The sequence below is a fragment of the Nicotiana tabacum genome, chromosome 18 (genome assembly GCF_000715075.1).
Source record: "Nicotiana tabacum cultivar K326 chromosome 18, ASM71507v2, whole genome shotgun sequence".
NCBI lineage: Eukaryota > Viridiplantae > Streptophyta > Magnoliopsida > Solanales > Solanaceae > Nicotiana > Nicotiana tabacum.
This window is the reverse complement of record NC_134097.1, coordinates 67,455,045-67,468,956: the sequence shown is the minus strand read 5'-3', so window position 1 is coordinate 67,468,956 and position 13,912 is coordinate 67,455,045. Positions and strand designations below refer to the sequence as shown.

At 40.6% G+C, this 13,912-nt stretch overlaps 1 protein-coding gene across 1 annotated transcript; it reads right to left on the bottom strand.

Annotated features, from left to right (window-relative positions):
* Nucleotides 1–10,505: 10,505 nt before the first annotated feature.
* On the bottom strand, nt 10,506–12,383 carry LOC107825204 (uncharacterized). Its single transcript, XM_075236169.1, has 4 exons — nt 11,948–12,383; nt 11,691–11,751; nt 11,141–11,540; nt 10,506–10,949 (listed from the first exon to the last, which is right to left on the bottom strand). Exons 1-4 carry the CDS (start codon nt 12,381–12,383, stop codon nt 10,506–10,508), a joined length of 1,341 nt encoding a protein of 446 aa, XP_075092270.1.
* Between the last annotated feature and the right edge of the window lie 1,529 nt (nt 12,384–13,912).

Genomic DNA, 13,912 nt, shown 5'->3' with positions numbered 1-13,912 from the left:
AATGCAGGAAATGTGGATAGAGACAGAGCTTAGTCTCGAAAGGCAGATAAGTAGCCTTATGCAATGCAAAGATATGCGGATGGAGGTGGAGCTTAACCTCGGAAGGTAGAAAAGTAGCCTTATGCAAAATGCAGGAAATGTGGATGGAGATAGAGCTTAGTCTCGAAAGGCAGAAAGGTAGCCTTATGCAAAATGCAGGTGGAGGCAGAGCTTAACCTCGGAAGGCAGAAAAGTAGCCTTATGCAAAATGCAGATGGAGGTAGAGCTTAACCTCGGAACGCAGAAAAGTAGCCTTATGCAAAATGCAGGAAATGCGGATGGAGATAGAGCTTAGTCTCGAAAGGCAGATAAGTAGCCTTATGCAATGCAAAGATATGCGGATGGAGGTAGAGCCTAACCTCGAAAGGCAGAAAGATAGCCTTATGCAAAATACAGGTGGAGGTAGAGCTTAACCTCGGAAGGCAGAAAAGTAGCCTTATGAAAAATGCAGATGGAGGTAGAGCTTAACCTCGGAAGGCAGAAAAGTAGCCTTATGCAATGCAAGAATGTAAAAGGATGATTAGTAGTAAGATCTCTTAGCTGATAGCCGATTACGACAATATGACTGCTGGGGAGATTGGGTACAGATAGCAATTGCGGGCAAGTGATGATTCTGAGAAGTTACATTCTTGGGAAAGTATGCGTACATAAATATACCTGACGATATTGCAAGTCGAGTGCCTGCATCCAAAGAAAATCGTGAGTTCTGTGAGGGGAAAGGTTAGTTCGTCTTCCCCGGGCTCTTGAGGTTATGTGTCATTGGGGTAGCGTCGCTAAACAACAGCAATTCGGATAATAGTTATGCATGATTTAGCAAATATAATGTATATAATTGAAAATAGTTTTCTTTAGATGAACCAACGACTGCAACGTGGTTCAGGACATTGCAACCTCTTTTCTCCGGAATTTTGAGGGTCCTCCTCAAAATTCTGCCCCAGTTTGTTGAGCGGACATTTCTGACGGCTGTGCTAAATGACTAAAAAACATCTTTGGAATTTTGAGGGTTCTCCTCAAAATTCTGCCCCAGTTTGCTGGGCTGGCGCTTCTGGAAGATATACTTCAGAGGGTCCATTCTGGATATGAGATAAGTAGTGTAAGCACAGAAGTAATGCCTCAACTTCTGCGCGACCCAAGTAAGAGCACAACAAGTGCGTTCTAAAAAAGAATACTGGGCCTCATACGGTGTGAACTTCTTACTAATATAGTAAATGACTTGCTCCTTTCTCCCTGTTTCATCATGTTGTCCTAAAACACAACCAAATGCTCTATCCGATACCGCAAGGTAAAGCAATAGGGGTCTTGCTGGCTCAAGCGGAACCAAGACCGGCGGCGTTGATAGGTATTCCTTGATTCTGTCAAAAGATTTCTAAGAATCATCAGTCCATTTGGTAGCAGCGTCCTTCTTCAACATTTGGAAGATAGGTTCACAAATGACCGTGGATTGAGCTATGAACCGGCTGATATAGTTGAGTCTTCCCAGGAAACTCATCACGTCCTTCTTGTTCTTTGGCGGCGGCAATTCTTGGATAGCTTTGACCTTTGATGGATCCAATTCTATTCCTCGACGACTCACGATGAAACCCAATAATTTTCCAGCAGGAACCCCGAATGCACACTTGGCAGGATTCAGTTTCAGATTGTACCTCCTCAGTCTGTTGAAGAACTTTCTTAGATCTGCCATGTGATCCCTGGCTTTCTTGGATTTGATGATGACATCATCCACATATACCTCGATCTCCTTGTGTATCATGTCATGAAAGATGGTAGTCATGGCACTCATGTAGGTGGCGCCAGCGTTCTTCAAACCGAATGACATCATTTTGTAACAGTACATTGCCCACTGCGTGATGAAAGTCGTTTTCTCTGCATCTTCCTCATCCATCCATATCTGATGATACCCTGCGAAACAATCAACAAAATACTACAACTCATGCTTGGCGCAGTTGTCGATAAGAATGTGTATGTTAGGTAAGGGGAAGTCATCTTTGGGGCTGACCCAATTAAGATCCCGGTAGTAAACACAAATTCTAACTTTCCCATCCTTTTTTGGCACTGGCACGATGTTGGCTAACCATGTCGGATACTCTACTACCCTGAGAACCTTGGCTTTGACTTGCTTAGTAACCTCTTCTTTGATTTTCAAACTCATGTTGGGTTTGAATTTCCTGAGCTTCTGCTTTACCGGCGGACATGTTGGATCTATTGGCAGTTTGTGAGCTACAATGGATGTGCTGAGACCAGTCATATCATCATATGACCAGACGAATATGTCTTTATATTCTTTTAGGAACTCCTTGTTCTCTTTCTTTTCTGATGGTGACAGGTGAACACTGATGCACGTTTCTTTGACATTCTCTGCATCTCCCAGATTAACGACCTCAGTTTCATCCAAGTTAGACTTAGGCCTATTTTCAAAATTCTCAACTCCTCTAATGACCTCTTCTGGTATATCATCCTCTTCTGAGTCTGTATCCGTTTGTTGCGTTGTCTCGTTGCAAGTCACAATCATTGGTTCATCATCAAGGCAAGTAATAGTAATGTTGTGTAAAATAAAGTGAATAATAGGAAAATAATAAGAGCGAGATATATAATAAACTGAAATGCTTCGATTAGATTCATAATTGTTTTGAGTATCAGAGCTCTTTTCAGAATTAAAGACAATGCGGAAATAAAATCAGCTGGTAAAAAGTAAAATGTGATGCATGGTGCTTTTGTTTAGCCTTGCTACCCCGAAGCTTTCCAGGCCCTGGTGGTTCTGATTGACCAATTGCTGAGGCGCTCTCCTCGGTTCACAACTTGTATAGAAGGGCCTTCCTCCCCTTCTTCCTCGAAAATAACACTACAATCCATATCATCATCCTCCAGGAACAGATTCTTCACGGCTGCCAATGCTTCATCTTCCTCCGACCCATATATAGTATCTGCCGGCTGGAAAGTCTGCTCCAGGTGAGGTATCGGGTGCTCCAGTGGGTAGTAGAGACCGCGCCATGGTGGCGACCAGTGATTGAACTCCTCCCAAGTGTACTCATACCCCAAACCAAATGTAGTGCCATGTTTCTTCAGCTTGATGGGTTTGGCGATTCCCTGGAGGTTTTTGCCGAGTCCCTTTCCAGGTTCGTATCCACACCAATTCAGGATACTTTCAATCTTGTTATCCCACCATTTATCTTTGTCTACAGCGTTGACTCTTTCAATGTGGTGGTATGTTTCTCCGCCTATTCTCCTTCTGCCTCCAATCATCGGGATGGTTTGGCGACTATATATGGGGTTGCTACCATCGCCATGAATGATTACCTCTTGGTGATTCCATTCGAACTTCACTGCCTGATGCAGGGTCGATGCTAAAGCTCTAGCGGCATGGATCCATGGTCGTCCCAATAGCAAATTGTAAGATGCTGGGACATCTATCACTTGAAAGTCAACGTCGAACCAGGTTGGCCCCATTTGCAAGCATAGGCTGATCTCTCCGATAGTAGACCTTTGGGACCCATCGAAGGCTTTGACATTGATGGCCCCATCTTTGATCTCGTGCAGGCTCATTCCCAATGTTCTGAGAGTTATCAACAGACAAATGTTGAAGGCTGGAGCCTCCATCAATCAAGACTCTAGTGATGAAGTAATCCTCACATTGCACGGTGATATGTAGGGCCATGTTGTGACTCAGTCCTTCCGGCGGCAGTTCATCTTCGTGGAAGGTGATTTTGTGGCTTTCCAGTATTTGTCCTACCATATTTGCCATTTCGCCCCCAGTTATGTTGCTGGGCACATAAGCTTCGCTCAATATCTTCATCAAGGCATTTTTGTGTGCGTCAGAGCTCTATAGGAGAGCTAGGATGGAGATCTGTGCTGGTGTTTTGTTCAACTGTTCCACGATCGAATACTCCTTAGCTTGTATTTTCCTCCAAAGATCATCGGGACTAGTTTCAGTAGTCCGTCCTGAGGCTTGCTTACTGGACTCAGCTAGGTGCTCTGGAGTGTAAACCCTGCCTGTTCTGGTCATACCCTGCGCAACAATTGCTTCTCCCGTCTTGGTCTTTACTTTCCTCCTTGTTTCAGCTGTGAAATCCCATGGTATGGCATTCAAGTGGAACGATGTTACATCTGACATTACTACGGGAATGGGTGCCCTCGGGGGTAACACAGCAACTTCAAAGGGTATAGGTGCCTTTGGAACTCCAAACTCAACCTCAATTGGCCCGGCCACCTTCGTAGAAGAAGGTGCTTCAAATTCGAGAGGTATAGACATGTTTACTTCATCGTCCCTGGAGGGCTGGTTCTGCACAACAATCGGGTTAAGTGTGACTGTTGGTTTCTTTGGATCATCATCCTCAGCAATCAGTCCTATCGATCCCTTGGGGTCCCAGTCATCTTCGATCTCGATCATGTGAATGTCCCCACCTCTGTGATTAGGCAGAGGGTTGTTGCGGACATTAGGAGTAGGCTCCTTTGCTATGATAACCTTATTATCGATCAGAGTTTGAATCTTGTCCTTCAACGAGCGGCATTCGATGGCTGTATATTGTCTTATAAAATCCCCTGGGAAAGATTTTCTGGAGTTATGGCAGGGATAGGGGAGACGTAACCAGCAGCTTTAAGTTTCTCATACAACTGGTCAATTGGCTCAGCGATGGCTGTATATTGTCTGGGAGGTCTGCGGTCAAAATTTGGTCTGGGTCTAGGGAAATTTTGGCGAGTGGGAGGTGATTGGTAGTGAGGGGGTTGGGCATTATAAGCTTGGTACACAGGTGCAGGTTGAGAGTATCTGGGTGAAGTGGATTGATATGCGGGAGGTGTAGATGATTGGTAAACGGGTGGTGGATTTTGGTAAGAGGGTGCAGGTGCTTGGTAATTCAGGATAGGCTGATATGTAAGTGGAGGTGACGGGTAGGTGTGGTATTTTAGTGGTGATTTGGCTCCCTGTGCGACCATCTCTGCATTGACATCCTTCTTCTTGGACGTGCCACCAGACTGTAACGCCTTGTTGGTGGCCTGCAATGCTTCAAGATTATTAACCATACCATTCTTAATGCCTTCTTCAATTCTTTCTCCCAGCTTGATGATATCGGAGAATTTTTGGCCCTCGATCAGCATCAACCTCTCATAATATTGTGGGTCTTGAGCCCGGACGAAGAATCTGTTCATCTGTTCCTCTTCTAAGGCTGGCCTGACCTTAGCAGCCTCTGATTTCCAACGGGTAGCATACTCGTGGAATGTCTCGGTAGGCTTCTTCTTCAGATTCTGGATGTAGAATACATCCGGTGCATTCTCTGTATTGAATCGGAACCTATCCATGAAATCTGATGCCATACGTACCCAGCTCGTCCATTTCTTGGGGTCCTGACTGATATACCAGGATAAAGCATCCCCCTTCAGGCTTCTCATGAAGAGTTTCATAGGATTTTCTCATTCCTTCCGACTCCGACCAACTTATCACAATATGTCCTCAAATGGACTCTGGGATCTCCCGTGCCATCGAACATTTCGAACTTGGGAGGTTTGTATCCCTTCGGAAGTTCAACATCTGGCTGAATGCAGAGGTCCTCATAGTTCAGCCCTCTATGCCTTTGTTTCCTTCCATGCCCTGGACTCGGCTGGTCAATTTCTTGAGTTCTGCTGCCAAGTTTCTGATAAGAGAGTCTTTGTCATCAGACTTAGGTGCACTTGAGATTGGTTGAGTGTAGTAGGGTATGGTGTCTACGTAGATGGGAGTGTTGTGGGGGTGGTCGTTTGTGGTGCTTAGTGGTTCAGGAACTGGTAGTGGAGTGTGGCATGTGTTGAAATGTTGAGCATGGGTGGGTTGCATCTGTGGTTGTGGGGTGTTTTGTGGAGATGCGGGATTTTGAGCATTTGGGAAGTTGACATCAGGAGAGGTGAGAGTGAATGATAAATTTTCCAAGTTCCGAACTTTATCCAGTTCTTCTTGGAACTTCAATAGTTTCTGCTCAAGTTGGGCAGCAGTTTCCTTAGCAACCGGGGTACCCTGAGGAATCTCAATTCTTTCAATTTCCTTTCTGGCGTTTGAATCTCCCATTATACCTTTGCTCTTGTTTCGGATAGGACTCGGAGGAGGAGGAGGTGGAGGGCCCTTGGATCTCGTACTGTATGATGATGGTGCCAGAATGCATGAACTAACCTTTGGGGAGGGGAATAAAAAATAAAGAAAAGCAAAAAGGTAACAAGTTAGTGCAGGTTATGAGAAGAAAATGTTGCAATATTCAAACACATTGTGCAAGAACATAAATCGCGTCCTAATTTGGGTGCCTCGTTGTGCTTGAGATAGACCTAGCGACAAATTAACTTGGAGAACTTATAATGTTAAATGCCTCATTTTATTGATAAGAAATAAGACGAATCCAAAGCGACGCTAAATAACGGAAAATAAAATGTCACTAGTGGCCATCGGCCTTATTACATCATTAGAAGCAAAATAAAAGACTCCTAACTACTTGGTCCCAGACGGACCTTCCCCAGATTCGGTATCCCCCTCGAATAGATTCACCAGCTCGCGCAGTCCTAGCAGCAGATAAGCTTGGGCCAAATGTCCGCGTGCATTCCCTTCAGCGTTTCGACAATCTTCAATCCTCTTGAGGAACTTTCCTTCTAGCTCCACTAGACCTCGCTCCAGATACCCTAGTCACTTGTTGACGCTAACAGCCATATCCTTCCATTCCTCGATCAACTTCTGATGGGCTTCTTGTATTTCCCGATGCTCACTTTCACACTCTCGAATCCTCTTGCGTAGTTGATTGTACTTAACCCGTACTTCAGCTTTCTTGTTGATGATTCTGTGTCCGTGAATGAACCCAGGCTGACCCATACCATTGTGATTATCTTCCAACCAACCTGAATAGTGCGGCATGCAACCAGTGTGATACCTGTCTAGCTCAATAGATTCTTTCCCCAAAACGAGCTTGTAATGCAACATGTGTTGAGCTTGGAATTTGTGAGGGCTAACATCGTCCTGGAAATCGGCCCTAAAGTGACTCATTTTGTCGATCCTTGGTATGATTTGCTTTCTTCCAGCATGCCTCATGGCTCGGAGGGGAACATAGGGATAAGTTCCTCTTAGACCAATGAGTATGAGAAACGGTGCGTCTCGGGATCGAACAATGAATTCTTCCATAGGGAACCATTCGACCATCCACTGTACCTGGTCTTCTTTTAGATTCTCAAGTAGCTCCACCCATCCTCCAACGTCCTCTGGCTGAATAAACATGTTAGGCATATAATTCATACGCCTTGGCTGGTGGAAGGCAATGTGATCATCCCAGTCTCTACATAAGATCTCTTGTTGGTATTCTCTTTTCTGAAGGTGCTCCATGAGCCAGAGCTGAAGTAATAAATTGCATCCCTCAAAATGACTGGCCTTTCGCTGACAGTTGTCCAGAGCCCGGTATATCTCAGCAACAATCATGGGCACTATGCTGAAAGGCTGTCCGCCGATTCCTTCCATCAGAGTCTTGGTTACCATGGCCAATCTAGTGTGGATCCTAGCCTTCTTCATAGGGAACACTATCATTCCTAGGAAACAAAACATGAATACGAAAACCCTTCTGTGAATATGCCCCAGTGAGGTGAGGGCAAATTCATCTGAGTAGGTGCGACATGACTTGCTATGGTCGTACCTCTCGTACAGATAGTCGAATGGGATGTAGGAGTCTTTCAAAGAGGTCAAGTCTGGGTTCTTCTTTAGTCCCATAATCTTAAGGAAACCCCTACCCTTGCGATTCTCTGGCATAAGCAAACCCGGAGTCTCCCAAGGAATACCAGCTAAGCCTCCTATTTCTTCGAGCAAAGGAGTCATTTCAAGGTTCCCGAAGAGGAATACAGACCTGTCACTATCCCAAAACAGAGTTGCAGCCTCTATGATTTTGTTGTCAGGCTGGATTTTTAGAAGAGAAGGAAGATTCCCTAAGTATTTGCGGACGAGTGTCTAATCACTGGAGTGAAGATCTTCCCACAAATTCAGCAGCCTTGGATGAATGTTGGTGACCATGCCAAATCTGGGGACTTCGTGCCTCATTTTCTGCAAAACAGAGTGTTAGACCCTTACCCTGCCATACTCGACTATTTAAACCAATAATTAACATAAAAAGCATTTAGTTCTCCAAATAAATGCACAGAACATGTAGGTGTCCGTTTGGGTTTCAGGGAAACCCGATGGACTTAGGACAAGGCTATCTTAATTACTCATTATATGGACAACATAACTGACTCGGCTAGGTTTGACCATGATGCATGCATAGTTAGACAGAGTAAGGTTTCTATTGGGGTATTAGACAGGTACCCTTGAGCGGACAACTCAAGAGGGAAAGGCACGGAACCGTCGACTGCACCGTTGATCGACTGGTTTTACCGCAAATACGCCTTTGCCGAATTTAAAGGGTGATAATATTGGAAGAGCGCAACCACTCATTATAAGCGTTGCTATGGTGTTTGTTTGGCACGAGTGGAATATGTTGTTGAAGATGCAGTTTACAAGAATGAAACAAATTGTCATGTATTTTCACGTTCATAAGATAAATGATTACAATAATTGCAGTAATTACAACAACATTGAAATAAAGTAGTAAAAGAAAACAACTAAAGGAAAGAAAAGACATGAAGAGCCAAGTCAGTTTCGTAGTGAAAGAATAAAAGACAGTAAATAAAGCAATTAATGAGATAATAAAGTCACAAACAACATGTAATGGTAAAAGCCTAAAGAAACTCCCCAGCAGAGTCACCATGCTGTCGATACCCCCTTTTTCTCTAATCGCGGGGTCAGAAATCGTGTATGCGACATTGGGAGGACAACTCTATCCCCTTTCGAGAATTGGGTTTAGAAGTTGAAGAGTCACCACCTAATGATTATAGTGCATTAGGACACTTTAAGAAGGGTTTGAGATGAAGAGACCAGAGATTAGGGTAAGGGCTAGAAATTATCCCGAGGGGAAGGTGTTAGGCACCCCTCAAGATCCACTAGTGTGGTTCCCGGCCATGTTACAATTGTGACTTTACAAGTAAATAGTCAAGGCTCAAATAAGGATTCGCACATAACATTGCGACCAAGTTGAAAATTTTTGAAGGTAAGTATAGAGGGCAGAAATTCATGAAAAAGAGATTTGAACAGTTTTACAAGAAGAGATGAAAGCAAATAAAGGGAGGGGAGTCCTAAGTTTATAATTAATATGGATCACTTCAATGCAATACCCAGCGATCACTCCTCAGAAGAGGGGTCGCACGTGATATTAGCGCATCGGTCATCATATCCATATTCTACCCTTCCCACCTCGTTAAGGTATTTAAACGCGATCAGTCTCGTTTACTTATTGCATGCTAGTACCCGTCCCAACCTATCAGTCCCGGAGTATCATGACTTCTAATCCTAAAGGAGAAGGAAAAGGATATAGGCATATATGGAGTTCAAAGGTTAAAATTCTAATTGCGACATACAAAACAAGTAACAAATATAAGGATGAACAAAACAAATAGTTAGCATGTCTTGGCACATACTGATTTGGTCTTTAAATTAAACTTAAACAGCGAACGGACTGGTTCAACCCATATGTTTAGATAGAAAGTCTGCATTAGGAAACTTGGATCCAATGGTTAGAAATTAAGGTATTTCAAGCGAGTGATTTAAAAGGTACTGGACCAACACCGTAGACGCTATGGAGCTCTCATATGGGACTATGCTACAAAGAAGCAAGAAGATGAGTCAATCAGTGAAAGTGAGGTTACAGGCAGGCTAGCAAGGAGGAAGGGTGCTCCTGCATTGAATGAGAAGACTAGAGTCCAGAGAAAGAAAAAATAGTGTCATGTTTTCCTAGTTTAGTTGATGCCAATTTGTAGTTGAAGGAGAATACACTACTTTATGAACAAATTTTTTTTATTGCAACATACCTTTTTGTTTTGTAATTTTATCTTTCATCTTAGAATACAATTTGCCTACAAATAATCTCCACAATATCTACATTTTGGCAACACTCAATGTAGTAATTGTATATAATTTTGTAGTTGTATATGTTCATAATTTTTATGAAATACCTTCAAGTTCTAGGTAATATCTGTATATAACTGTAAGATGAAGTTAAATTACACAACAAACAGAATAAATAATTACTCCAATCATAGAAATGTATTACCCACAATTTATCTACAAATCATCTACAAATTATTACTAAGACTACAATTTAAATACAATTAACTTATATTTTACCTACAATCTGGAAACACTTTACATTAAAGTTATTTTTTTAATATCAGTTGTACTGTAAATAATAAATATTTAAATTTAATTACACTCTATCAAAGACAAATTTAGATGCCTGATCTTTAAAAACAAATGTAGCATATTAAACAAACATAAACAAATTTTAGTCTACTTCATAAAAATATTTAAAAACTTAAACTATTACACAAAAAATCTGCTAACTTTAACTCACTAACAGTTATTTTGAATAACTATTCTAACTACATGATATTCATTTCTTCTTGGGCGCATTCTTACAAGATCTTTTGTTATGCCCTTCACCTCCACAATTTCCACATGACACCTTGTACTTCTTTGACTTTATTTCATCATAGGTTTTATATCTTTCCTTTTGAGGTCTCCCTGGCTGTCTTTTATCTCCCGTCGGTGGTTTTACTACCTCATCCAAAATATGTTGTGGCACATTCCATTTGCTTTCATCAGGAAGAGGATTTACTGGCATTTCATACATACGCAGAAGGCTCTCCCTTGTGTAATACGGAGAGCAATAGTTTTCATATATTTTATTCCTGTGCCTTAATGCTGCCAAAGCATGCGCACATGGAAGTTCTTCAAGTTGGAATTGGCCACAGCTACATTTCTTGTTTTCTAGACACACAATGTACCGCTTCACACCATCTACCACAGTATGTATATGATCTGTTGAAGCCCTCACCTACAATTGCAGAACAAACAGAAAAAATATTATCTCAATCATAAAAATTTATTATCTACAACTTATATACAAATATTCTACACCTTATATACAATCCACAATTATCTAAAATTTGACTACAATTTATATACAATTTGGAAACACTGCATATTAAGTAATTCATTTTTCTGCACCAAATAAACAGATCTTACCTTAAGCTTCTGAGATATTGTTATGTTGTCATCTAATTCTTTATTGAATTTGGCCCCAAGAAATGTGAAAGTACCCTTCGCCTTCAATAACTTCTCATTGGTCCAACGTTCTAGCAGTGTCCGCATATACTCTAAAAGGTCAAATATCGGCAGCTCTCTTGCATCTTTTGTTACTGCGTTCAACGACTCTGCAATATTTGATGTCATTGTCCACGTTCTATTCACTGTTGCATGTACTCTTGACCATCTATGATAACCAATATCATATAGGTAAGATTTCACACGCGGGTCTACCTCTTCAATCTTCGACATCCTTTCATTAAATTCATCCAGAGTGTATGACCGTGCTGTAGCAAAGTACAATTCATGCAATTGTAGATGACCCTTCTTGAATTTTGACCTTATATTTGTCCAAATATGTCACATGCAAGAGTACTGTGGGATGCCCGGATAGACAATTGATGTTGCCTTCAATATACTCTCATTCCTATCTGAAACAACACACATTGAAGGTCTTTCACCATATGACTGCTTGAATTGCTCAAAGAACCACTTCCAAGATGCGTCGTTTTCAGAATCAACCACAGCATATGCCAAGGGCAATATTGTTCCTACATTATTAATTCATAAAATATTAATTGGCAGCTTTGAAAATTTATATAAAAATATAAATACATAACAACTACAATATATATTCATTTTATGTACATTACATGTAATAGCTACAAAATAACTACAAATTACTACAATATATCTACATTTTATAGACTGCCTACAAAATGACTACAAAATTTTTACACTTTTTACCTGCTGCATCCATGGTGCTTGCTATCAACATAATCCCCCTGTAGGCTGATTTTAAGAATGTCCCATCAACCACTACTACTGGCCTACAATGTTGCCAACCACTTATTGATGTACAAAGAGCAACAAATGCGTATAAGAAGCATTCATCTGCTGTCTTTTTCAATTTAACAACCGAACCAGGATAAGTCTCCTCAAGAATATAAAAATATTTGGGTAATTTGCTGTAAGAGTCAGCCGGATTCCCTCTCAAAAACTGTAAATCCTTTTCCTTTGCTCTCCATGATTGCATGTAACTTAGGTTCACTCCGTGTTCGGATAACATGTCAGTCTGTATGTCCTTTGGTGTGTAAACAGTCTTAGGATCACAATACTTTGGAATTACCATGCTACCAACTACATTTGCAGTACGTTTGCGCTGTATGAATGTTTCGTCCATTAGGGAGCATGTGTGTTGTCGGTTGAAACTCCTTATCTTGAACATTGCGGAATTATTAATTGACGTTGCCTTGAAGTGTCATTTACAGTTTTCACCAACGCATACAAGCCAGTAGATACAAAAAGAAATACAATATATAATACAGATTATAAATGTAGATGCAACAAACAGACTGTTTTAACATAAACTACAATGTAACTACAATTTATCTACAATGTTTACATTACACATATCTTGAGTATAACACTGCTTTTATTGGTCTTTTCTCCACAAATATCTCCATACCTTCTACGACTAGATCTTTTAACTCTGAACTGGAACTTGTGCATCACAGAAAAGTGCTTCATTGCAGCAGCTACAGTTTGTTTGTCCTGATACACTTGTCCTTCTTCAATAGCAGTTTGCGTAGATTCTGTTATTATTTCACTTTGATATTCCTCTATAGCTGGAGATGATGGCATGTCAAGTAACTTTATGGATCCAGATGAACCTGCATCAAAATAAAGATAAACAGTGTACTTATAATTTTGTAGAATATTTGTAGAGAATTTGTAGATATAATGAAAATTTTGTAGTCATCCATTTTTAGGATGTCAACCATTATAGTTAATTTGTACTATAACTGTTGCAATTGTAGTTTTATTTGAAGACAACATTTTGAAATCAACAATTTCTAATCATAATTGTAGTTTATGTTGTTTTATAATTGTACTAACTTTGTAGGTAATTTTGAAAACAACATTGCTTTATTATATCATTAAACAGATTTGTAGTTTAATTGTAGGTAGCTGTAGTAATTTTGAAGAAAATACCGTAAAACATAAATCTATGCAATTTACAACTATACAAACCTGCACTTGTGTTATCGTTGGTGATTGCCAATTTCATATTGAAATCTCGTACACTTATACATAACTGATATGAACCTAAGTTTTTATTCTCCTTTTTGGTCTCCATATACACACGAACCCCCATATCATTCCTAATCTCCATTGGGGGACAATTGTCGTTCACCATGTATTTGATTTCTACAATTTTTTCTGAAGTATCAATCGATAGTTGTTCTGCAATTGTAGAAATCAGAATACTGTAGCTTGCATTCTCATCTACCACAATGGCATCAACTTCAAAATCTCTAAATCTGCCATAGTTATCCCAATTCCCATTCAATTGTAGCATGATTGCAATTTTAGACATGATTGCTGATGTATTATTCTAAATTTTTTCATTTTTTTGTATTACTAGATTGAGAAAAAAAAAGATGAAGAACACATTTATGATCGCCAATTTGTTTTCTGAAAACGAACGAAGAACAGAATATACCAATGTTGAGTTGTTGAATCTCGAAGATTTGAATTCTACAATTTGAATTCAGTTTGTTGAAGCGATTCGTAGTTTGTTCAAGCTGGTCGTATTTTTTTTTTTAAAAAAAAATTCGAATTGTATTCTAAGAGTAAATTACGCAGATGCGAAATCTCCTTTCCTTTTCAAAACTTGAAGTTAATGTAGAATCAATCTATCCCAAGATT

Coding starts and splice junctions, on each gene's coding strand:
- LOC107825204 (XM_075236169.1), bottom strand. CDS start 12,383: ATGGACGAAACATTCATACAGCGCAAACGTACTGCAAATGTAGTTGGT. Junction 11,752..11,947: donor AAGCACCATGGATGCAGCAG/GTAAAAAGTGTA, acceptor TTAATAATGTAG/GAACAATATTGCCCTTGGCA. Junction 11,541..11,690: donor AACGACGCATCTTGGAAGTG/GTTCTTTGAGCA, acceptor GACAAATATAAG/GTCAAAATTCAAGAAGGGTC.